General features: G+C 42.4%; 3 protein-coding genes across 7 annotated transcripts in view; 1 reads left to right on the top strand and 2 right to left on the bottom strand.

Annotated features, from left to right (window-relative positions):
* TBC1D8 (TBC1 domain family member 8) overlaps nt 1-11557 on the top strand; it is a 50581-nt gene extending 39024 nt beyond the window's left edge. For 4 of the 5 annotated variants that reach the window (XM_051806944.1, XM_051806942.1, XM_051806943.1 and 1 more), the window contains exons 12-20: nt 3750-4035; nt 4486-4615; nt 4913-5011; nt 5570-5638; nt 6972-7212; nt 8449-8514; nt 9094-9183; nt 9341-9441; nt 10604-11557. In XM_051806944.1, the coding sequence (XP_051662904.1) occupies nt 3750-4035; nt 4486-4615; nt 4913-5011; nt 5570-5638; nt 6972-7212; nt 8449-8514; nt 9094-9183; nt 9341-9441; nt 10604-11062 (1541 nt within the window). In that variant the 3' untranslated portion in view covers nt 11063-11557. Of the gene's footprint in view, nt 1-3749; nt 4036-4485; nt 4616-4912; nt 5012-5569; nt 5639-6971; nt 7239-8448; nt 8515-9093; nt 9184-9340; nt 9442-10603 lie in introns of those variants that run through there. The other variant, XM_051806945.1, reaches the window with a different exon arrangement.
* Nucleotides 11558-12099: 542 nt separating this feature from the next.
* RPL31 (ribosomal protein L31) lies at nt 12100-17252 on the bottom strand. The gene is made up of 5 exons (XM_051806966.1): nt 17111-17252; nt 16362-16478; nt 14705-14830; nt 12698-12810; nt 12100-12171 (listed from the first exon to the last, which is right to left on the bottom strand). Exons 2-5 carry the CDS (start codon nt 16466-16468, stop codon nt 12140-12142), a joined length of 378 nt encoding a protein of 125 aa, XP_051662926.1. The 5' UTR covers nt 16469-16478; nt 17111-17252; the 3' UTR covers nt 12100-12139.
* A 2158-nt stretch (nt 17253-19410) lies between these two features.
* NPAS2 (neuronal PAS domain protein 2) overlaps nt 19411-25046 on the bottom strand; it is a 104398-nt gene continuing 98762 nt past the window's right edge. The window contains 3 exon segments of the mRNA XM_051806780.1: nt 19411-20910; nt 22091-22277; nt 24276-24368. Coding sequence (XP_051662740.1) covers nt 20725-20910; nt 22091-22277; nt 24276-24368 — 466 coding nt within the window. The 3' untranslated portion in view covers nt 19411-20724.

The raw sequence follows: 25046 nt of genomic DNA, 5'->3' as shown, positions 1-25046 counted from the left end.
TGAATGTGAGATGCATTTAGGAAGTAAGCCCTGTCACTCTGCAGAGCGTGCCATGCACTGCGTGTGCTGTATCTCCTGCTCTTTGCAGTGCAATTATTTTTAAAACTGTTGTGCAAACATCTGCCTCAAGCACAGAGAGGGGCTGAGCAGCTCCACACAGTAAGTGCAGGAATGCATACAAGAAGAGTATTTGTTCTTTGCAGTGAATTCCTCCCCTTGCAGAAATGTTTGATAGTTTTTTTCCTCTTTTATGCTAACCTTAGCTACACCATCTGGTGTTACACCATTGCTGTGGCAAAGGGAGGGATCAGGGTCACTTGGGAGCAAATGGGGATAGGAGGAAATCCCTGGTGGTAGTGGTTCTGGGAGGTAGAAATGGTCTGGGCACTCTTATGATGTCTGGGGAGTGGAAGGAGATATTTGAGAGTATTTCCAGTCTTTTCCTTGAAGGATGGGATTGTCATACCTCCCTTCTGATACTGTCTTGCTGGACAGTTATTGTCTTGTCACTGAACTGGCAGGAAGTAAGTTCAAGCAGAGTTATTCCAAAGTTAGCTGGATGCTTAGGATGTTTTGTGGTGCTTTGAATGCCACTGATATTTTCAACTAGTGGACTGGGCATTGTAACTGTCCCACTTGTCAGAATTTTGTTTCTTGTCTCCCACGTGACTTTAAACTGCTATTTTGATGACTGACTTCCATGTTTGTCTGCCTCCTTCCTTGATTAAAAGAGAAACAGCTTTATCTGTCCTTGTGCATTTCTAGGTATCATCAGTGTGCCTTGAGTTACTGATAACTTTGATGCTTGCTGGGTTATTGCCTCTAAGTAGCATTCTCCACAGCCAAACTAATGAGTTGTGTCACTTGGCCAGCCATATCGCTGCCTTGAGTTATGCTTAATTTGGGTTTGTATCTTGCCTGTCAGTTGCCACGGCTGCAGTGTACATTGTTTGACTGCTGAGAGTCTTAATTGTCCTGTCTCTCTGTTTTCCTGTCCTCTGTACCCCAAGGAAAGAGTGCTGTGACTCTAGAAGACATACTGCCATGGCTCACTACAGTGCAGAGCCGGGAGCTTCAGCTTGGAAGTTCCCCTGCTCCCTCTGAATGGCAGAGGTCTAGTTTTTCAGCATGGTTGCTTCACTAAGCAGTTACTTCTGCAACTTTGGTTTACCCTAGAACTTAATGTGCCCAAATCGGTGCTACTGATCTTCTCCACCCTGCCCCACCTCTGGTTCCTGTTGCCCGAGTTAGTGTTCTTGGCTTCGCATTTCAGTCGACCTTCTTTTTTGATTTGCAACCAGCCCTTGTCTAAACTTTGTATTGTTTCTTCCTGCATAGCACTTCCAAGACCCAACTTTTCCTCTTTGTCTGTACTGCCAACACTGTTGTCCAAATTTTGATCTCTCTGTAACTTTGATGACCTCTAACCTTGCTACCTGTCACTGTGCTTTTCCTCTTCAGTGTCAGCCAGTAATCTCTACAGTCAAAACAGCTACTGAATTAATGACCTTGATTATAGCAGGCCTTCTTCTCTTGGGCCTTTTCTTTATGACTTTCAAAATCTTCTATTTATTTATTTGTGTGTTTATTTATTTATAATTTTTGTTTTCAAAATTGCTTAGGCAATTCAGTCTTACTCGACCTTTTTACTTGCATAACATGACCAGCTCCCTCCTTCAGCCTTTCCATCTATGACCACTCTGTCCTTTCACAAGCATTTTCATTTCACTGCTTGCAAATGTGAAAGGCCTGCAGGCAGGGCTCCTCCTTCAGGAATTCCCTCTCTCCTTCTCCCCTCTGCAATGCATAGAGGAAATTATAAGCAGATAGCTGCAAGATAGAAACAAGTTGTTCTTGGGTCAAGAGTGATGGCAAGGGTCATGAATATCCTATTCTCGTGTTACCATGACTTTTCTATCCTCTGCATAAACCAGCAGGCCATCTTACCCTGCTTTATCTTAGCTAGGCTGTCATCATCTTGATACTGTAACTATTGAAACACTGAAAACCTTATTTCATTTCTCTGATTTGCCTTTTCAGTCCTGGAGATATCATTTAGCTTGCATCTTGGGTCATCATTTTTTAAATGGATGCCCTGGTATTTTCCTACCTCGTCATGGTCTCATGCTGTAACACATTAGAGATTCAGTTGCTCAGATTTCATGATTTCTGGGAGCCCAATGAAAAGGTGGGAAGAAAAGTCCCTTTGAATACATCTACTTGACTTTCATCTGTAATGTCAACACTTATAATAAAAACATCTGTGAAATATCTAGGCAGCATTGCATGTTCCTTTTAAACATTCACTTTTGACAGTGAGTCTGGAATGATCTTTTTATATGTATCTGCCTATCAGTCTCTGGCTTCCTTAAAAAACCTCTAAAACCAAGTCAATTTTTGTGTGTGTGTTAACTATGGCTATTAAATTGTTTGCATTAAGCTTATTAAAAAAAACAAAACAAAACACAAAAATTGCCCTCTACTGAGTAACCCCAGTCTGTTTTCTCCTGTTTTCTTTACCCTTTTTGCTCATGACCATCTGATGTGAGAAGGCTTTCTCTTTAAAGCACCATGCTTGATGTGTTTCTCAAAAGCTCTTTGCATGCCCCTGGGCACTTGCTTTTGATTTGTGGTACTGTAATGTTTGTTCAGTCACCATTAGAAGCTCTCTGTGGCTTGATGTGAAAAGTTCTAAGACAGCAAAATGTCAGAGCTGGTTTTGTTTTCTCCATGATTTGGATGCAAAGCCACAAGACGCTGCCGCTCTGCCACAGATTGTCCAGGTTATATTCTGCTTTTGAATAACAGAAGTTTTGAGTGCTAGGGATATATATGTCTCAGAAATTTCATAGCAATTAAAATAGTCTGCTAATATTAACAGAATATGGACTATGAGAAAGAAATGAAATAACTTGAAAGGAAAGAGAAAATACTTGAAAAGCCAACTGCATTTTGTACTCAGGAATATTTTTAACTTGTAGTGTCTTTAGTTAAAGCCCTGATGTGGCAGATCTGGTTTGTAGACACAGGCCACTTCAGTGATAAGAAACTATATTGATTCTACAGTAGCTGCTGACAAGGCAGAACTGAGCTAGTAGCTAAAGCATAGCCTGGATCTGCTCTTTTGGAAAGACTGGTTGGGACAGTTAGGAAAGCTTTTATCTGGGCATTACAGAAATCCTTTGTTCTTTATATATATATAATTATGCATGTAAGTATATATTTATATCTGTGCATGAATTTATGTGTAAATACTTTTTTCCTGCTTAGTGTGTGTAAGCCATATCTGGATTTCCATCTTACATTTCCTCACTTAGAATGAAGGCTTTACTGCCCACTTGCTTGAGTACATACAGTGGAGAGGAATGCGTGCGGTCTTATTTTCACTGCATAGATCCCAAATCGAACAGTAAAATGCTTTAAGATTGCTTTTGCTAGCACTTAATTTCTATTTGCTCTGGTAGCCAAAACCAACAGCTGCTGCTATTACTATTTCATTGCACCCTAAAGACACTTAGGAGAATCAACACACTCTTTCTGCAGAAAGTTGTACAGTAAGGACTATGGACATGAGGGTTGGGCTGCAATCACAGCTGGAGGATGATGGGATTTTTCTTTGTACATGCATGTGTATCTTGTCAGTTTAAATTTTAAGAAACTTGCAGTTGATAGTTGACAGCAATGATTACCTTCAAAGAATATTTTTTCTTTATCAATCCTGGCTAATTCTGTTTTTTTGTGACTTGCAGGTGCTCAGGTAGACCAATCAGTGTTTGAAGAGCTTATAAAAGAGCAACTTCCGGAGCTGGCTGAACATATGAAGGATCTGACAGCCTTAGCTTCCATCTCTCTTTCCTGGTTCCTTACCCTTTTCCTTAGTATCATGCCCCTGGAAAGTGCTGTGAATGTTGTAGACTGCTTCTTCTATGATGGCATCAAAGCCATTTTCCAGCTGGGCTTGGCTATCCTGGAGGCCAACGCCGTGGATCTGTGTAACAGCAAGGACGATGGGCAGGCCTTGATGATCCTGAGCAGGTATGGCCATGCAGGAGTGCCCTTCCATCTAGGCACCAGCAGGACCTTCCATGTTGCCTTGCTGCTGTTGCTGCTTTTGCAGTGTCTGCCTTAAACAATGGGCTTTGTACATGGGACGAGATGTCCTGTGAAATTTCCTGGCAGCGCTGAGACATGCATTGACTGCGTCAACGTGCAATATTTACTGCTGCTCTTCGTGCCTTCCCTGGAGTGACAGGCTTCCTGCTCCAGACTTCAAGGAGACAGAAGTTTTCTTCCTTGGGCAGCATTTAGTCATTTGGCTGGCTTGCTGTTCCTCAGATGAGTAATCACAAAGCCATTTCTGAAAAGCCAAGCTTGCCCCAAACCCAGTTTATTTCTAAGTCTGAGCTATAAGACTTGTTTGCTTATTTGAATTGAGAAGAGCATAGTGCAGTGGGATCTGTGTTCTTATGTATTTCTCCTCTTCAGGTTTTTAGAGCATGTCAAAAATGAGGAAAGCCCTCTACCACCTATTGGTAATCACCACGCATTCTTTAGTGATGACCAGGAAGCCTCTCCAGTGACTGAAATAGCAAACCTGATTCACGACTCCTATGAGGTAAAATACTGCTCTGTATCTACTGGTCAGTTAAGTTAGAATTTTAAAGAAGAAAAAGGTTAAATTTAACATGGATGCTCTGGAAGTTAATACACGTTTACAGATTCCTTAGCTAAAGTGCTCAAATGCACAAGACTAGGTGTATTATGAATACTTACACTGAGAGATCAGTTAGAGACTGGGTATGCTTTTTCTTCAAGGTCCTGCTGTACTTTAAAAGTTTTATTTCCAGTAAATGAGAAATACAAATATCACAAAATACTACACAAATAATAAACTTTTTTTCCTCTCTTGTAGAAATTTGGAGACCACTCTGTGGCACAGATAGAGCACATGCGCTACAAACACCGAATCCGTGTCCTGCAGAGCCACGAAGATACAACCAAGCAAAATGTGGTAAGTAGGGTATTACTTTGACTGAGGTAGCTTAACATTGCCTCTCTGGGGGCACACCGGTTTAGTTTTTAAAAAGGTGCCATCAGGCCTTGAAACAAGGGAGAATCATTACTGTCCCTGGAAAAAGTTCTTTCCTGGGATGCTGAGGATTTTTCTTTTGCAGCCGTGTGCATTATTTTCTAGGGTGGCTTTACAGTTAAGAACAACTGCAGGGCCATCCAGCCCAGTGCCTTGTCTCTGACCATGGCTGGCCCCGGGCAGATGCCTGGGGAAGAGTGTAAGAAGAGACAGAGCACGATGTGATGCTTCCCTGGCCTCCTGTGACCTGTAGCTTAGGGACTTCCTGTCTTTGTTTGTAATAGCCCTTGAGGGATTTCTCTTTCAATGGACCTGTCCAACTGGCGAACCTAAAGAAGGGGGAAACATTGCAAAGATTTTTCAATACTGTGGTTTCAGCTGTAGCACGTCAGTACAGTCCCTGCAGGGCTCATGGGCCTGCCCGTGTCAGCGATGAAGGCAGTAGAGACTGTCACTAACATGATTTTCTTTCTTTTTAAGCTCAGAGTTGTCATCCCAGATGTTTCAATTCTTCCTGAAGATTTAGAGGAATTGTATGACTTGTTCAAGGTCAGTCTCCCTTAAAAGCGGCCAGTGCGCTATTTGAGGCTTCTTTGGGTGTAACTTCCAGCTGTTACTTTGCATTGCTGCCCAGGACCTCATGTCCTGTGCCTGGGCGGTGCTGTTTGGATGGGATCATGCCATTTTGTGCTTTCCGTGGTTGCGCAGTTGTTAAAGAGGAGTAGTAATGCACAGATCCTTCAGAGGAGAATTGCTCCAGAGTTTCCTTTATAACTTGCTGCTTGGAAATGGTCCCTGACAAGTGAGGTTCTGGTAACTTTCACATGCAGAATAAATTAAATAATATGTAGCTCTGCTCACTGTGATCTTGGCAGTGCTTTTGAGTCCTGCTTTCTTAATGCTGTTTAAAGGCAGACTGTTTTCCATAAGGGAAAGAAAACTCCACAAACATGTGTCCTTGCTATTTGTTCCTAATTTCTAACAGTTTTATTTCTTTTTTTTTTTTTTTAAACTGAAAGGAGTTTCTACTTCGGTTCCTTTCTGTCAAGGTGATATTTGACAAAACTTGTAGTAAAGTTATTTGGAGACAGGGACATCTAAGCTTATACAACTGTACTTGATTTAGAGGTCCAAGCTTGTAATCAGTGTCCTTAATGGACTCTTTCTTTTGTGTATTGTCCACAGCCATAAATACTGAGAATATGACTGTGGTATGTTGTTAGTGTTACACAGCTTTGTCACTAAGAGCAGCTCCTCCTTCCATTAGTGGTTGTAAGATGATGCTGCTGGAGCTTGTTTTTCAGTGCTTCGCTCCTGCTGCTCACTGTTGGTTTTGAGCTTTAACTGGCTCACACTCCTCTTATTTAATTTCTTGGTGGTAGTTCCTTTTTCTTTATTTTCCTTGCTTCCCTGAGGACAGCTTGCTTCGTTAGGACTCTTTGTTTTGCCTCTCCCTAAGGGAAGACTAATAGGTACAGTATTCAAATGGAGATGTCTGAGAGAGAATAAATGAGCAGGTCAAGCCTGTATAATGCTTACTCTGTGTTTTTTGTGACCCTCTGTACCTTTGGCTGGTTAGGAACATCCTGGGCCAGATGTGGCTAATAGAGTTTCAGTAGCCCACAGTGAATTTATTCCAAGAATTTGCACCGTCTCCCTTCAAATGTATTAATTGTCCATTACAAATTGTGAGAGCGGTTGGCTGCTCTGATTGAAGATTTGCTTTTTCACACAGAAATGGTCTTGGTGTCAGTGTGACACCTCACGCAAAGAGAATTTCGAGCATTTTACAGCAGTTTGATGTGAATGCCTTTTACTGCTGGTGGTGCTCTCTGACACTGTGCAGTGCAATAACCCCTCTCCCGCCTCCGATTTCTCCTAGAGGGAACATTTAATAAGGTGTTACTGGGAAATGACGAACCCGGTGGCAGAGCGGCACGACCCCAGCCGGCCGTACGCTGAGCAGTACCGCATCGATGCCCAGCAGTTCACCAACCTGTACAGGCTGGTGTCGCCCTGGACCTGCGGGGAGCACACTGACGTCCTCGCCCAAAGGACCTTCCGGCTCCTGGATGAGAACATGGACCGGCTCATCGAATTCAAGGGGCTCGCCAGCTGCTTAGGTATCAGCTCACCTGCAGGGTGGAAGGTGGGCAGAGAAGGGGATGGCACGTGTGAGAGATGTGAATGTTAAAATGCCGTATGACTGGCAGGGGAGGATGTTTTTTTAGGGCTTGTCATTATCCTAATCAGTGACCTTTACTGATTTTTTGTGTTCCAATCACCCAAAGTCAATTTGATTTAAAAGACAGCCTAAGGAGATGACTGAATCTTGTATTAAAAAATTGATATCTTAGACAATAGTAATTTTGTTTAAAATCTTGTATGAATTAAAATTATACTTGGGTCTGTATGGAATGCTAGGAAATCCTCTCTACTCGATGGCTGCTGTCAGTATATCTTTGAAATCTCAGTATATCTCTTTGTAACCACTTGTTAAAGACTTAATCTTAAACACTGCTGCTTGCCTTACATGTTGACTTCAAGCAGAACAAAAAAAATCTGGCCAGCAGGGACTGAGGGCTGTGCTTGGGTTGGTCTTGAGGCCACCAGCTGTCCTAATGAGATGAGGCTGCCTGTCCCAAAATCTGGCTGAAGAGAAAGTGCCATATCTCAACTGTTGCCTGATCTCAAGCAGGAAAAACTGAATCAACATTCAAAGCTTCAGTAAAAAATCCATACATTTTTGTTCTTGCCACTTAAGATTTTTAGAATTTTTTTATGTGAACCTTAAGGCATTCTGTATTATATTGTTATTTGATTTTGATTCTTTGATGGATACAACTTTAAATTAAAAAAGTTCTTCACAGTATTTCAGTGCATTTGAAAGTTAAGAATCTTATTTTTAGTGGTCATTGAAAGTGTGAATTATATTACACGTTAAATAGGTATCTCCTTTGGGCTTACTCTGTAGAACAGCAGTAAGAGCTGAAGGGGAGAAATACTAAGAATATCATGTCCCCAGAGTTTTCTGTCTCTCCCCCCTCACATTCCTGTTAATCTGTGGCAACAAACAGCCTTTACTAGATTCCCTGCCATCCTCCATGATATTTTTAAACAATGCTGAAGCTCCATAGGCTTAGGTACTCCCAATCTACTTTACAAGAACAAAGACCAAACAGATGGCTGTCACCTGCTGTTCCTCATTGACAGGCACAACCTAAAGTAATACACTGGCCATATGTTTATTGTCCATGTAAACAATTATCCTTTGTGCACAGAGAGATGCCTGATTTATTTTAAACTGTGGAAGTGCGTGCTTTGGTTCACTTCCTTCTTGTTCTTTTTTTGCCTTGCAGATATTATGTATAACGGAGAAATGAATGAAAAGATAAAGTTACTATATAAGCTGCATATCCCACCGGGTAAGAAATCTGAAAGAGAATGAATACCTCTCTTTCCAAAAAAAATCTCTTGCTTTTGGGAAAAAGCTGCTTAATGAAAATCTTAATCTTGCTTCCTTCCAACTGGGAGCGTAAAGGATGTACATTTGTAGTTACGCTCATCACATTTTACAAATTACTCCAGTCAAACCTTTTTTGGATGAAATTTATAGATTACAATGTCACACATCTGCTGTATTCAGAGATCTTTTGCAACCAATTACATGGTTACTTCCAGACAAAATATGAACTAACATTTCTGAATGGCTTGTACTCCATGTACAGTAGAGATCTACTTATCATATCTTGATCCAGTTTTGATCAGGTGACAAAATTCTGTGGTAGTTCCTCTGTTCAGAGATTTTAATTAATGTGCCATTCTTGGCAAACTTCCAACTGCAGAATAAGTCTTACTTACAGTAACATAATTTTAAATACTTGAAAGTATTTAAAAACTTATTTGCCCCATTATTTTGCTTTCTTCAAATATCTAAGTTCTAGAAACATAAATAACCATTATTCAGAATTCAAAGGATTACATTTGTCACTTTTCTTGGATAGCTCTCACAGAAAATGAGCGAGACAGCCAGTCACCATTAAAGAATCCTTTGCTGTCAACATCAAGACCACTAGTGATTGGAAAATCAAATGGTATGTCCAAAATGGTTCTCTAATGCGTGTGCATATGAGATAACCCACTTGTGATCCCTACCATGTTATCTCTGCTCTCTGGGGTTTATTTTGAAATGTAAATTTACTCCAGTGACTTGAAAATTAATTCTCCTTTTTATGTCTGCTCCAAAAAAAGGTGATGCAGTAGATTACCAAAAGCAGTTGAAGCAGATGCTGAAGGATCTAGCCAAAGAAAAAGATACTAAAACTGAAAAAGAATTGCCAAAAATGAGCCAGGTATGTACCTTAGAGATTGTAATCTGTTTTTAAGTAAGTGTACTTAAAATGCAATGACTGAATACAACAGTTTGCCTCTTTCTGAGAAGGTGTGACTTCAGCCTGTACTTGGATTCAGTCCTTCATGCATCAAGGATTGGGGTCCTCTGATCCACAGAGCATGTGTTTAAAAACTCTCAGCTACCTTTTTAGCAGGTCCCTCTACTCAGACTGTCTGGTGAATAGAATTTCAGATTTACACTCACCTGCAGCAGAACAGGCAAGCAAACAGGCTTATGCAGGCAGGATAAAGCCCTCCTCCTAAGCCCAGGAATTCCCGGGAACGCATATTGCTGTTCTGTCTTCCCATACCTCCTCTGCACCAAACCAGTGACTTCTTAGTCCACCACCAACTGGGACTTGCCCTGTCATAGCCCAACACTGACTAAAACTGCATGAAGTAAACCAGCTGAAGGCTGTTGTCATCTTACTATCTCCTCCCTAATGCCAGTAGCTTTTTATTATGTTGCTGGCATAAGGAAATCTACTGGAGGGAAAAGGGTCCCATATTAGTAAAACAAACTGGTGTTGGTACATAAAGTTTTAAATGGGTGGCATGTATCTCACCTGTCAGCTCAGCAGGGACTCATAAGCTCTCCTTAAGGCATCACACTGAGGATATTGAAACATCCTCTCTAGTCTGATAATCACCTGTGATGGGTGAGTGAGGGAGGGAAAGAGGCTGGGAAGATGTCTGAATTTTGCTGGCAGAAGAAAAAGATCTGGGGAAAGATGGGAGAGAAACAGGGAGGTGGCTTGCGGGCCTGTGGATGACTTTGGTTATAACTCACTCTGTGTAACAGCCACCAGTAAGAGACTATCCCTTGCCTTATATCTCACTTGCCCTCTGGCCACCTGGCAGGTCCAGATCTCCTTCATCAAGGCATCAAAATACTTCACTGCTCTGTTCCCTCTTTGATTTCAGCACAAGGATTCCTAGCACCAGTGGGGGTTGAAATCCCTTCACTAGCATTTTTTAAAAGCAGGCAGAAGCTATAAATGAGCATATAAATGTACACAGCATTCTGCCTGCCTTTGCAGTACTGTGCCCTCCCCTGACTCCTGCACTGATCCCATAACATGGCTGTTCAGTACTTTGATGTTGGTTTTTCATCCTTTACAGAGAGAGTTTATTCAGTTCTGCAAGACGTTGTACAGCATGTTTCATGAAGATCCAGAGGAGAATGATTTGTATCAAGCCATTGCCACTGTGACTACACTGTTACTTCAGATTGGAGAAGTAGGACAAAGAAGCATCAGCCTGGGGAGTGGATCAGATGAGTTCACTGAGGACTTACAGCCCGAGGCCTCTGCTTCAGACCAGGATGCTGTTTTTACTGACACTGTGAAGAGCCCTCACAAAGACTCTCAGCCTTCTCCTGTGACTGAAGGGGACTGGACTGTCTCTTTTGAACATATTTTAGCATCCCTCCTGACTGAACAATCATTAGTTAACTTCTTTGAAAAACCCTTAGAACTGAAACCAAAACTTGAGAATGCAAAGCTAAATCAATATAGTCTCAAAACAAATGGAGTGAGCTGCTCACCACGGAATGAACATACAAAACCAAACATGCAGTAGCAGCAAACATGTAAAAATTGAAATGCACTGAAATTATGCCAAAGCACATACTGTAAAAGGCTTTCAGTTAGCAGTGGACTTCTGATAATTTGTTGGTCTGTGGTTTTCAGTTTAAGAGCTTTAAAAGCTAAAGGGTGCGTAGGTTTGTTTTGTGCCATTGATTTATTATGTTCTTGTTTTGAATGTAAAAGGAAACATCTGTCTACAGAGTGAAGACACTGAAGCCCTCTTCCGTGCTGGGAGACCAGAGGCTGGCTCCAGTTGTCCTTTTTTTTTTTTTTTTTAGAACAGGGGAAAACACTTCTCATCTGCTGTCTGCAGTTTGGGTTGCCTTTTTTTGCACTAATACTGAAACCTGTTTCAATGCTGGTAATTGAAACTATTTTAATATATTTGATTGTATTCCAATTTGTATGTCTTGCTCAAATGATAAATGTACATGGACTGTGCTTCTGTAAAAACATGCACTTTTCAATAAACCCTTTTTGTACAAGACTGGCATTGACAGTATTTACTGATTTATGGAAGGTAAGTACTTTTAATCCTTACTTCATTACACAGATTCCCTGAGCTAGCATGATCACAGTTACTTCACCAGTCAGAAAGCTGTTTCTATGTAGCGTACAGAGCTGCTTTGGGAGAAGCCTACTGAGTGCCTACGAGGCCAGCAGGGGACTAAATACAGGGAACTTATGTCATCCACAAGAGATTACATGTATGAAATATATGAGCCATCAGTTTTGGCTGGGTTTTCCTTGTTTTGTGTTTTTTAAACAAACTTGGCCTTCACTTAAAATACCTGTGTAGTGTCTCTTTACTGCCCCAGGAACAGAACAAAAGCACAAAGAACATTCACATCTTCTCCTTATTCCATTCACATGTAACAGAAGTCTACAGTATCTTTAATTAAGCAAATTACACCATTATGTACAAGTCTAAAGAAAACAAGATACTTTAAGATGTTGGTACCTGTTCAACTCAATGTTTCACAGCTGAGAGCTTGAACAGACTGGACAATAAAAACAACAACTTAGGAATAAACTTTCTTTTTATCCTTTTATTGTAATACAAATCTGATTAATTTTCATCCACATTGACTGTCTGTAGACCTGCAAAACAAGAAATTGTATCACCACCTGTTACTAAGACAGTTCCCTTAAAGAATATGGAAGTCTTCACAAGAAAATGTGAAGCTGTTTCAAAGCTAGTTAGTTGATCTACTTCTGGAAGAGCAAACTATATAGGCAAGTATGATACAACATGAAGTTGGTTTTTTTTATATGCAGAATTGATTTTTCTCAGATGACAAGCAGAAAGGGCTCAACCTGCCTGAGCTTTTGACATCAGAGGATGGGCTTTATATGGGAAAACAAACCTTAAAACTACCCTAACAACTCTGGCCAGTGTTTCTTGATCTCTCAAAATTTACATGACTATTTCACAAAATTCTGTATTCATTTTAATGCAGATCAGGCAAGCTAGCAGCCCTGGTTTCTACAGCAGATATAGTTTAAGCAAGCATTTTGGCCCTTCAGCATGCTTTTCATCTGAATTTTGTACTGCAGGAGGAGCTGTCCTGCTTTGCTACTTGTGCAGAGAAACATGGCATGAGAGATGGCATGCAACCTTCCTCACCTTTGAATGTTGTCACTGGTACATAGGTGACCAGTGTGTACAGTTTGTTTGGTGAATCTTCATCCTCATTGCGCTTTCTGGACAAACGTACACGGATACGGTAAGGAACATTCCTAAAATGAAGATGGCAGATTAATTTTTAGTAAACTATGTACTGAAACCTGTGAATTCATCGAAAAGTTCTTTTTTCCATAATTACTCCCCCCCCAAATTCTTAAGCTCTGCCTATTTGTGCAAAGACATGATGAGTCAATTCTCTTTCTATCTCACCCTCATAGTAAGAGAAAAATCCTGTACCTTTAAGCGATTGTACTGTTTGCCTTAAAAGAGATTTTTAGGGGGTTTTTTTGTTTAGTTTTAATAAAGTAGGAGGTAGGATTGAAGTGAGCCTTGAATAAGATGAATCCATAATCCAGTAAGTGCATTAAGTCAGAAGTGCATCATCTGTCCACTACTGATCCAGGAAATTGTCACTTCATCATCAGCTGCGAAGGTGATCATGAAGTGAACATGATCATCATGAATGTGAACATGAATGCCATGAACATGATCAGCAAGCAGCTGTTACTAACAAGCATTTCTTACTACAATAGAAAATGGTGAGGAAAAACCCACCAATCTGCTGTGAAAGCCTAAGGCCCCTGTCCAGAGTTAAAGTACTGCCCAATCTGTATGCCAGAAGTCACATGGAAATTCAAGTGAGTGTCTAACCTGAACGAAGATCTTACTTAGAGGCACACAACTGATCAACACTGCTTCCTCACTAAGCCCCTGGAATCACAACTAAATTACACAGATGATTTTGTTTGTAACAGGGAAGTCACAGTGTAGCAGTACACAGTCATCAAGACACAGGAACTTGCTTTGCTTTACTCCCTTCCTGACACAAGTCAAAAGCATTTTTCATACTGTATGTAAGTCACTCACTATCATAGGAGCTGACATGGGTGATTTTAGCCACTCCTGATCCTTTCAGAGGATGATATCTTACTTTGCATACATTATGCATTCTAACCAGTAAAAACAGATATGGTGACTTCTTGCTCCACAGACCACACTGCTACCAGTTAATATAAGGAAGTCTTGGTTAGTAGCCTCACTACAAACCTCTGAAGTTATGCTGTTTCCTGCTTCCACTGCTACTTCTTCATTGGTATGAACTGTAAAGTTTAACAGGAAAGACAGAAAAACCCTGTCCACAAGACCCAATAACTTAGTCCCACTCTGCTTTTGAAGGAAGGCTTTGTCACACAATACCAGGTAAACCACTGTAAATATGACTCAGGAATCCAACTCCCAAAAGACATGGTTTAAAACTCTGTGTATCCAGGGCATCACTCAAAACATCAATCCCAATTAACCTTTTATTATGGTTTAAGAAGTTCCACTCCTCACAGCAGTTCTTTCGGACCATCTTTACACATGTCAAATGCCAAATCAGCTGCCTCTGTAGCAGTGATTTAATGGAAGCTGTAGTTTTTGACCCTCAAACTACTTATCATTTGTCCTTTGAAGAAAAGATTAATGGCCCTATTTAAAACACACCTACTTATCACCTCGCACAGCATTTATCATTTCAGCAGGCTTTAAAATCTAATCCTGTTCAGACACACTACACAAATCCCAGGCACCTATCTTGGGACCAAAAGTATCACTAAAAGGCCATAAAAAGCGTCTGATGTGATAGGGGTCAGGGTACTTCAGTATTACAATACCCCAATCCTTTTTCTTCCCCCACCCTCCACCCCTAAACCCACATTCCTTCTTTTCTTCACTTTAGTCTTAGAAGTAGAAGGAAGCTCTTTCAGTCCCAGAGTTTGCCAAAGCTTTGCTACAAATATGCTGGGAGAACTGACCAGAATACAGAGCTGACAGAAAGATTAGCTTGGCATGTATGCTGTAAGAAAAAACACATCTGCAAAGAAAATGCAAATACTGCAAGAAGCATACAAATGTCTACCCCTCCAAGTCCTTCCACACCCAGTAAGGAAAGCTGCAGAAACCCACCTTATTCCTTTAGCCCAGACTGCTTTGTTCAGTCTGGTGTCAATGCGAACGTCGGGAGTTCCCATCTCTTTCATCGCAAACTTACGGATCTCCTTGAGAGCGCGTGGTGCCCGTTTCTTGAAGCCCCTAGGACAAACACAAGAGCCATTTCTTTAACTTCAGGACACTGTCAGCATTCAATGTTGCATGTTGCAGCATTCGCTGGTGTTCTCTAAACACACAACCTAAAGAATTGTGTTCAACAGCAGACAAACAGCTGCATCACAGCATGACTACACTTTTACCCCGGTAGGCAGATACTAAACTTGTGCCTAACAGAAACCTCACATACTTAGGGAGAATAATTTAAGTAAAACTATGCAACCCCAAGATCTCCTGAATCTTAAGCCTTCAGTTTTAATGTCAGTGTGTTGGAAGATCACAACATTACTGGAGAGATCAGAGGTTTCAGACATTGAATATAAGGTCTATGAGAAAAGCAGTGCAACAATAGTAATACAAACTTGACAGAACCGTAACAGTATTAAAATAAACTGCAGAAGAATAAAACTGACATTATTCTGAATAACAGCTTCTCCTACTCAGTACTTACTTTCTCTCATGCCAGCAGGATGGCACCAGTACCACCATCAGAACTGGGTTTTTTTTACCAGTATAGCTTGTCTCATGCCCATTATGGATAGATCCTGCAGGACTGGGCATTCACAACAGAAGTTAGAGCTGCACTGTGAGTGTTTTGCCATATATGTTATACTCACACTGTGACATGAAGCTGTATCAGTAGTGCCTCAGGTCCCACAGTGGGTTATATTTAGTATTATTTGCACATCGCTGTTGATATTTAGTGTTAGAAATGGGAAGTGGGTGCATGATCACAAGTGAGACAAGCATTAAACAAAAAGCATTGCAGCCCTAGCACACACCATGCACAAAAAGTGGATAACACAAAAAGAAAAGTGGATAGCAGGATCATCTGCCTTAAAACAGACTGAACTGCCAATCAACAGGCAAGGCCAGAATATCTTACCACCAATTAAAAAATACCCCTGCCTCCCCTTCTCACCCATGGTTTTACAATATTTCACTGCCTCATTTCTCTCCAAGTTAAATTCAGCCATTTCCCCAATCATTTTGATTCAGCTTGTGTCTTCCACATGACTGCAGCCATACACAGAATGCAAGGGTGATGCAGTTTCCTCTCAAATACTTCACTACTACACGGTTTTACGAGGTTCAACATTTTATCAGGTAAAATTCCATCTACACACAACAAATATCCTTTTAACTCAAATCATACCCGAATTTACACCTCACATGACTTCACGACAAGCACAAAGCCAATCATTTGACTACAGCAATATAATTTCTAAAACTTAATCAGTGGGCTAAACTTTAAACATTTGCCTGGGAAAGAATGACAACCTGTGCACAGAAGTAAATAGATCTAACTTCAAATTCAAGTCCTGGAACACTCACCAGCAAAGAAAGCCACACACAACGTGTGGCGCTGCACAGGTACAGAGCTACTTCCAAGGGACACAACCGAGGCACAAGAGACCGCAAACAACATGCAGTAAGGACAGTCCTCCTTTGCCCTTTAAAACCTATCGAAGCCGCATCCAAATGCCACTTAACATAAGGGATAACAACAACTTACACGCCATGGATCCGCTTGTGAATGTTGATGGTGTATTCCCTCGTTACCACCTCGTTGATGGCAGAGCGCCCCTTCTTCTTCTCGCCGCCTTTCTTTGCAGGAGCCATCTGAGCAACGCTGAAAAACATCCGTACACGCGTCAAACCAACTTCCCTCGGGACTTTTCCCGTCCTCCCCAGACCCTTACGAACCACACAACTCCCACATTCGGAACTGTAAACCTAAACCTAATTAACCCCCGGGTCGCACCAGTCGCAGGCTACACGCAGCAACTTTCCAGTATCACAAGTGTTTTACTTCTATCTGCCTGAGAGGCGCAGGAAGCACACCCGATACTATGACCGCCTCACATGAAGAGCGGGCTCCCGGCCAGCCCCAAGCGCTCCTACGATGGCCCCGTCCCGATTCTGTGTGTCCAAAGCCCTCCTTCCTCAAGGAGAGCCGGCAGGGCAGCTCAGCCCGGCCCGGAAGGAACATGACGATGCCTAAGCGGCTCCTTCCAGGGACTGACAGCACGGGCCGTATCCACCTCCCATCTGTCCCGCAGGCCTCCCCGGGCCTGAGAGACGGGGGGGAGGGCAGGAATGGGCCCCATTCCCGTCGAACGGGGGCCCGCCGGGAGCTCCCAGCCGGTGCCCCTCGCGCCGGGCCGCCCCCCGCGCCCAGCCGGGCCAGGGACCCCCCGCGCCGCGGGGTCTGCGGGGAGGATGGAGGCGGATTCGGCGGGACGGGCCCCCACCAGCACTCACCCTGCCCGGGCACAGGCCGGAAAGGAGCGCGCGAGGCACTCCGGGAAACAGGAGCCCTTCCGGGACGAGGGTGGGAACAGACTGCGCCGGCGCCGGGAGCGGCTCAGCGGGGCGGGGCTGGCCTGAGGGGCGGGGGCTGCGTGTGCCGGTGCTGGGGGTGTTCGGGGGGGCCGTGTGTCTGTGTGTGTCCGTGTGTCCCCGTGTGTGTCCGTGTGTCCGTGTGTGTCCGTGTGTCCGTGTGTGTCCGTGTGTCCGTGTGTGTCCGTACCGGGGGTGCTCAGTCTGTGTGCCGGTACCGGCGGTGTTTGGTGCCCGCGCCCTCTTTAGCCTCTCTCCTGTGAGTTGTGTGGTGGGCTCAGCTTGGCGCAGTTGTGCTTCTAGCAAACGTTTTTCCCCCTTCAGATCTGTAGCTCCTGTTCCCGAGACAGAAGCGAAGCATCTCGGCATGGAGCAGTGGCCTGCTGTAAGCACCCCGCCTGGCCACCTACTCGGAAAACCGGCCCAAACTGAGGGATTATATTGGAACAAGCTGGATCTCGGCTGTAATGAACTAAAACAACAGCCCATCTCTGTGAAGAGAACTAGCATTGCCTTGTGTGTGCAACAGGGAACAAGTACAGTAATCCCAAACCAGAATGCGTGTACAGGGAAGAAATGAGACAGATCATGAAAAACTGGGTCTTGACATAAATCTGCTCTTGCAACCACTTCATATCCTTCCAAACAGTGTAATAAGCAAATAAAGAAGGCAACCCAACACTATTTGCAGCTTCTCTCTGTTAACAGCTTACAGTGCTGCTGGTTTTAGAAAAGATAAGTGCTTCAAGGCTGAGCATGGTTTGGACATACCACGGGCAGTTGGGAGAGAGAGATGTGGGTGTATTATCTCTGAGAGTAAAACAAAGGAATTTTCCCTTTCTGGGACTTCTGTCACAGTGATTGAGATCCATCAACTGCTGCTTCCACATGTTTTTCTTAGGAGGTACTCATGTTCCTTTGTTACCTCTTCCTGCCTGAACTTACAGATTTCTCCTCCCCTTTCCCAGGATAAGGCCTTACAGGAGCGGCTGGAATTTATAAAGTTAGCCTCCAACTTAGCCAACTGTGCTTCACTTAGGTTTGTCTATAGTTTATGGAAAGAGGGAGGTTCCTTCAGACATTAAGTGAAACTTTTGGATTTAGCTTTCTAATCTTCATCTGGTGGGGTCACTCTTGCTTCACTGAACACAAGAATTTAAAGAGATGAGTCGGCTAACTCACACAGGTACCTAAAGATGGCAGTAAAAACACTTTCTTACAGACCAGATCTATTAGCTAAACACTTCCTAGAGAATAGACTTGATTCCCTTATCTTCTTTCAATGAAATAAACCTGCGGAGTTGTATGGACTGAAATACATATGCACTGATCAGTTCTACCACCCAGTTTTGCTGTCAAAGCAACAAGGTCATTTTGCCAGTGGGTTTTCTTCGGGAGATTTTTAACTTTTTCAGAACTCAGGGCAAATGAACATTTTCATTTCTTGAAATGTTTTCTTTCACTATTTCCAGTTGCCAGTCTGATTACCTCCATTGTTCCTCTATGGCACAGAAACCAGAACACGCTGGTCTCTGGTGATGTGATCCCGGTACTGAAGGGTGGGAAGGGCATGACTGCACTCTCTTGAAGCTAATGCTGGCTCCAGTGGCTGCAAGCTGCCCTGAGGGCCATCCCCGTTCAGTCCTGCTGTGGCGAATGAAGACATTACTATGCTCAGTTATCCACCTCAATCTGCGTTGGAGGCTGCTGCTCCTGCAGCAGAGTCAGCAGAAGGAAAGCAGACCTATACCCTATCTGCTCCATCCTGTAGTCAATTTGAATTTAATATTAAAAAGAGTCTGCACAAGGATGCTAAAGTGGAAACCAGACTGTCTACAGCGTGAGCATTCCAGAAGAGATGTGTCACAAAACTCAGGACAGCAATATCTTAAAACACTAAAGCTGGACATGATTCAAAGCCCTTGTGTGTACTGGGTCAAACTGTTCTTTAAACCATCCGTTTTGTCCTAATATAAAACTGTTTGGTTGGAAGAACAGAGCTGCCTGAGATCTTTAAAGTTTTAAAGGTGCTTAAAATGAACTGTCTTCGCTAGCAGCTAATATAACTTCCTGAGCTATCATTCTCAGAGTCTATGCCATGACAAAAATCCCATAGGATAATACTTGTTTTTGCTAACCACGTGCCAAACACCATGCAAGGCTATGGCTAAGATAAAAAGTCTAAACTGAATCACATAGTTGAACAGTCACAGGAAAATGTGTGCAAGTCCTGCAATAAAGCCTTTTGGCTATTTTATTTTATTCTACAAATAAAGACAACTGTCCATCATTAAATGGAAAAAATAATAGTTTGAGTTGTATATAGCATGAAACAGCAGTTCCCTTCACAAAAACATTTCTAATTAATTAGTTTATTACAAAATACCCACTCACAAAAAAGCACAGGCACAATCTTTATACTTGTGAAATGAGTTGATATTTCATATACAAAATAATTTCCACATAATTCCATATAATTTTATTTTATATAGAAATAGGTCATTATTACAACAGCTGTACAATACACTACTTTTTATTTAATAATTACATAAAATCTTTCTTAGAAACATATCAACGGAAAACATACAAAAAAAGCGAAAAGTGCATTTCTTTTTTTTTTCCTTCAAAGGAAAATTTAATCCTAAATGTTACAATGAAAGAGATATGTAATAGTCTGCAGCATCCCGAGTCACTGGGCCAAAACACAGTGCATATTTCTCAGAGACTTGGAGTGGGCGAGTTAGGTTGAAGAAGGATTCATGTTGTACTACTGGAGAGTTGCATGATTGTGCTTACAATTTGAGTTCTCTTTTGCAATCACAATTCATGTAGGAAACAGTCCAGAGTGGGTTGTGGGTTTGTTTTTTTGGTTGGTTGTTTCGTAATGAAGAACAGTTAGGGTAAGCTGCATAATACTTTTCAGATTCTAAATCAAGGGTTATGAGCTGTAGACCATCCTCACCAATGGCTGGGCTTTCTCCTCCATTGGATGTGCTAGTTTGGCCACAAGAATGAAGAAACAAACTTCTCTTTACAGAAAGTGCCTAGGTTTTGTCCTCTGTGCAGTTGTGCAAAATAATAACAATAATCATAATAAAAATAATCTCTTGTTCTCTCCTCAATAGACCTTTGACGCAGTGCTTTTCATACACAAAAGAAGAACTGAAACAGTGAAGGCCAAATACCTCATGAGTCTGCCAACAGTCTTTTGGAATTGCCAGATAGCTTTCAGAATGACATGCTGAGATTGAACGCCTTCTCCTGTGCACTCACTGGTGATAGAGGCTGCACAGGGTAGTGTTCCTCTTTGTTTTGCTCTGTCAGTACATACTGTGCTCACGAGATAGCGCAAACTGAATCCAGCGTGCTGTGAATGCGCTGTCAGTTGCAGTCTGCACTCTGTGGCGTACTTCTGTCATAGAGCTTTGAAAGAAATGCTTGTGCAAAAGCCAGAACAGCAAGTACAAAGTCATTCTCTTCTGCCCCATGTGCCCATTGGTTAAAGCTAATCGTGCATTGATTGTGCTGGTGGGACTCTATCGCAGTGGCTGTGGTAAATTTGATGATTCTGATAAGCTATTCCTTCTTCTTGATGTTAGTTGTTGCTGTTGCTGCTGCTGCTGTTGTGTCTGATGATACCCCATATTTCCTTGCTGTGGTGAGTAAGATGGCAGGAGCAAAGAATCGGGTTGTTCATTGTGCAAAGAACTTGGTGTTTGCACCTACAGATAAAATAAAATTTATTGTGGTGTTTGATTCTTTCCCATGTTTAATGTACATCCTCAATGTGCAGGATGCTTAAAAATACTACTAGGGTGTTGGCTTTAATTTCTGGAGCTGTTTGGCATGAGGTTAGCTTAACTAACGCTAGAAGGAATGGACATAGATTGCAACAAACAACATTCCAGTTAGGCACTGAGAAAGGTTTTCTCTTAGGATTGCACTGCCTGAGATTTGCAGGTTATTCTGAAAAGCCTGTTTAGGAGCAGGGTGGGCAAACATGTCAGAAATGACACAGATGGATGACAGAAATGAAACAAAAATGAAACAGGGATCCCAATGTGCTTCATGCTGTCCCTTTTAGCCCTTCCTTTTTGTGAGTTTACAGTAGGGTGTGACCTTGCAGTGGTAAAGTCAATGTGAATTTTGCAGATGCTTTTACTGGAAACCGTATCTGTCATACTTTTTTTCATTAATTCTCAGCTATGATAAGGATTTTATTTCAATAACAAGAGCTTAATCATTTGAGGGTGGTGATACTCTTTCAATGATGCCAGTGGATACATGACCAGGTTTTATAGACTCAGTTCAGCGCCTGTTGAGTTAACAAACAGACACCTCCTTTCCCCCCTTCCCCTTTACTGTAGTATGTGTTGAATTGGGTCAAAAAATAAATATTTCTACATCTTCAAATCACCTGGTTCTTCCAAGCAATGAGCTCAACTTTATCTTCTTTGCCTTGTGAAGTTGAGAAAATATGTTAATTTACTGAAGGGATCCAGATATCTGATCCAGATCTCATTTTATGTTGATGCTAGTAATTAAAAATCATCTTTTGACTTGTAAAATAAGCAAATTTTATACTGAATAAAGAGTACAGAATAAATCCTAAGGCAGCAATTTTCTCCAGCTACAAATAAACTTTAAATATATCCAGGATAATCTGATTATGCTTCCAATGTACAGAATTAGTAATTTCCTTTTAAATATTCTGACTGTTCTCACTGCTCCCTTGCTATACCGCTACATGACACTGTATCAGTGTCTCATATATGTTGCTGTCTCTAAAATGGACATTTCTGCCAGGATCACGTTCCAGTAGACACATGGAGCCCCGTTTGCACAGCCCATTCACCTTATTACTCTGCATGTACATTTTATACATCACCCTCATTGTCCTACCTGCAGGTAGCGTTGTTGCTGATGCTGTTGGTGCTGGAGTTGCATAGGTGGCAGAGAAGATGGCTGGGAAGGAGGTGTAGTGGTGAACCCTTGGTTTAACACTGCTTGTCCCATCAGTATGATTGGAGAGCTGCTGCTGGAAGTCTGCACTTCCAAACTTTGAAACATTTGTTGGGTTTGAGAATACCTACCAATCAAGAACAAACTGTTGGAAGCAAAGGTGTTCTCTTAGGATAGGGATGGCAGTCCCTAGTCTTAATAATTCACTGAATCACAGAATGGTTTGGGTTGGAAGGAAACCTATAGATCATCTAGTGCCAAGCCCCCACGCCATGGACAGGGACACTTTCCACTGGACCAGGTTTCTCAAAGCCCCATCCAGCCTAGCTTTGAACACTTCCAGGGATAGGGTATCCACAGCCTCTCAGGGCAACCTGTTCCAGTGCCTCCCATGCTCACAGTAGGAATTTCTTCATAATATATGATCTAAACCGACTCTCAGTTTAAACCCATTACCTCTTGTCTTATCACTATGTACACTTGTACAAAGTTCCTCCCCAGCTCACTTGTAGCCCATTTTAGGTACTGGAAGGCTGCTGTCAGATCTACCCTGACCTTCTCTTCTCCAGGCTGAAAAACCCCAAATAATTCCCAATAAAGGATTCTCATGCATGGGACCTGCTAATATGAATGACAGCACCATTGGCAGCACTGTTTTCCCTTACTGTGTGCATGAGCTGGGCTTGGAGGGAAGAATGTATCTCACCTCAAAATCCAGATCACATTTTAGGTTCATTAAAGATTCTGGTTTATGTATGTCTTCTCTTCAGCCACAGCATTCACATTCCAAGCTCATTAAACCAAATGGCCTTTGATTCTGTTTTAATATGCTGAGCTCTGAACTGCAGCAAGAGAGACGTAAATGCACCTCCTGTCCTGCTGCCTGTGCTCCCCTGTGACTGCCTGTGGGGTGGTGATCTCCTGCAGAAACATGGCTGGGGTTGATTACTTCTTAAGCTGCTCATACACATATTGCCAAGTACGGTCAGCAGTTCCCATCACCATGAGCCCCATTGTAGGAACAGAAGAAGCCTCTAGAAAGCCTCTGGAGTGAGGGATGGGACAGAAACAAAATAGTCATCTCCTCTTGCCATTCTGTTTTTGCATAGCGAAGCTTTAATATGTGTTTTTTAGTGGAAGGCTGTGGGCAAAACCACAATGGAACTATTGCCAACCCAGCCTAATTCTGTTTATCCTGTAATGGGTGATGAGATCATAGTGTGGCTTGTGTTCACTCAACAGCTGTTCAACATTAGGGGTTAGTCAGAAATGCTACAGTCTGGGTACTTGTACTGGGATGTGAGCTCCTATAAAAGAGTCCCATGAGTCAGGAAGTCTATGTGAACTGGGAGATCCATCTTTGCAAATAAGGCCTCTTTTATTCAGAGGCATAAAAGCAGATTTACAATATTTAAATTTGACAAACATAACTCAAGACAATCTTAAACAGCAATAAACAATGTTTAAAAAAAAGAAGTACTGAATACCTACATTCCTGAGGTAACATACAGAATTATTTTTGAAGTAATGAGGTACAAAGAGCTGCCTATTATTCTCGCAATTCCCAATTAAGTACAGTATAGTGACAAAACACAGCCAAAAAAAAAAAAAGTCAGAGTCTGACTGGTGTTCTGCTTCCTTCCTCTAAGTTTTGAGGAGACAAACAACTGAAGTGGTTTGTTCAGCACCTTTTATGAGGGCAGGGGCCTGTTGGTTCTTCAGTTCTGCTGTTGTAGATCAGGTACAGCTCCACTGGCATAACACCAGTGGCTCAGTGCCTAGAGAGCAGGGGTTTTCATGGCACCAGTCATTTCAACCAGGTCAGTGCTGACTTTCTCTCTCACATTTATTGTGATGGGTCAGAAGTTCCAGTGCTGAAGCAAGCAGCATGTGAGGGGCAAAAATTTCCCCAGCCACGGCTTGTTAAAATGCTACTGGCACATTGTATTTCTCTCTGTCATCCTTCCTGATGTAACCAGGCAGAGTAAGGCTGAGCCTGACACTGGAAGGCAGGCTTGGCACAGTAACACATTCATGATATTTATAACTACTTTGTCATCTTACGAAAGAAGGCCATTTCCCCTCAAAAGCAACTTTGATGTTTTATCTTTGACAAGTCACATACTTAGCCTGGGATCCTGCCATGCTGAGGTCTGAAGAGTGTCTTGCATTACAGGACCCAGGCATCATGGGCTGAATAGGCTGGCTCAGCAACAGTCTGATGCATGGGAAAAAAGAAAGAATGACATTGCGAGAACAGAAGGACCACACATTTTGCAAACAGAAACAGGACATTTTCACAGGCATGGCACTAGGCTGAGTGTTAGGAGGTCTGACCTCAGCTTCTAGCTGTGGCAGGCACATCCTGGGCACTTGGAGGAGGAGGCTGGGGCAGTGCTTGCCCTCTGGGATGATGTGGGTGCCTGGCACACGACTAACAAATCATGTTTTTTTATTATTATCTGCCAAGTATGTGGCTGCTTGAGTAATATTTTACAACTTCGGTTACATTCACCTTGTGCTCTTTAAAGCCAGTAGCAAGATTTCCATTTTTCATAATGCTAAGGGATCAGACACCTACACTCAGGGGGTTTTAATTCACCACTGCATTACTCCAGTTACAAGATCTGATCTGCGATTTGACTGCTATTTTCACTCAGCAAAACTAAAACATTAACTATTTCCAAATTTATGATCTGATTAGTACACTAATACAACCCACATTTATAACTTCCCCACGAGCGTGGGGTTTCAGGGCAGCGGCATTACTTTTGCTCCTGCAAGCGGGGATGGCTTGTCGTTGAGCCTTCAGGGTATCGGAGCGCAGCTGTTTTGGTTCAGTGCCTAGCTGGGCGCCAAGGGGACCCTGCCCCGCCCGCGCAGGGGGTCCCGATGC

Source organism: Manacus candei, unplaced genomic scaffold (genome assembly GCF_025592945.1).
Source record: "Manacus candei isolate 608988 ecotype Guabito, Panama unplaced genomic scaffold, ASM2559294v1 h1tg000069l, whole genome shotgun sequence".
In the NCBI taxonomy this organism is placed as follows: domain Eukaryota; kingdom Metazoa; phylum Chordata; class Aves; order Passeriformes; family Pipridae; genus Manacus; species Manacus candei.
The sequence above is the reverse complement of the archived record's forward strand: the minus strand, read 5'-3'. Positions and strand labels throughout refer to the sequence as shown.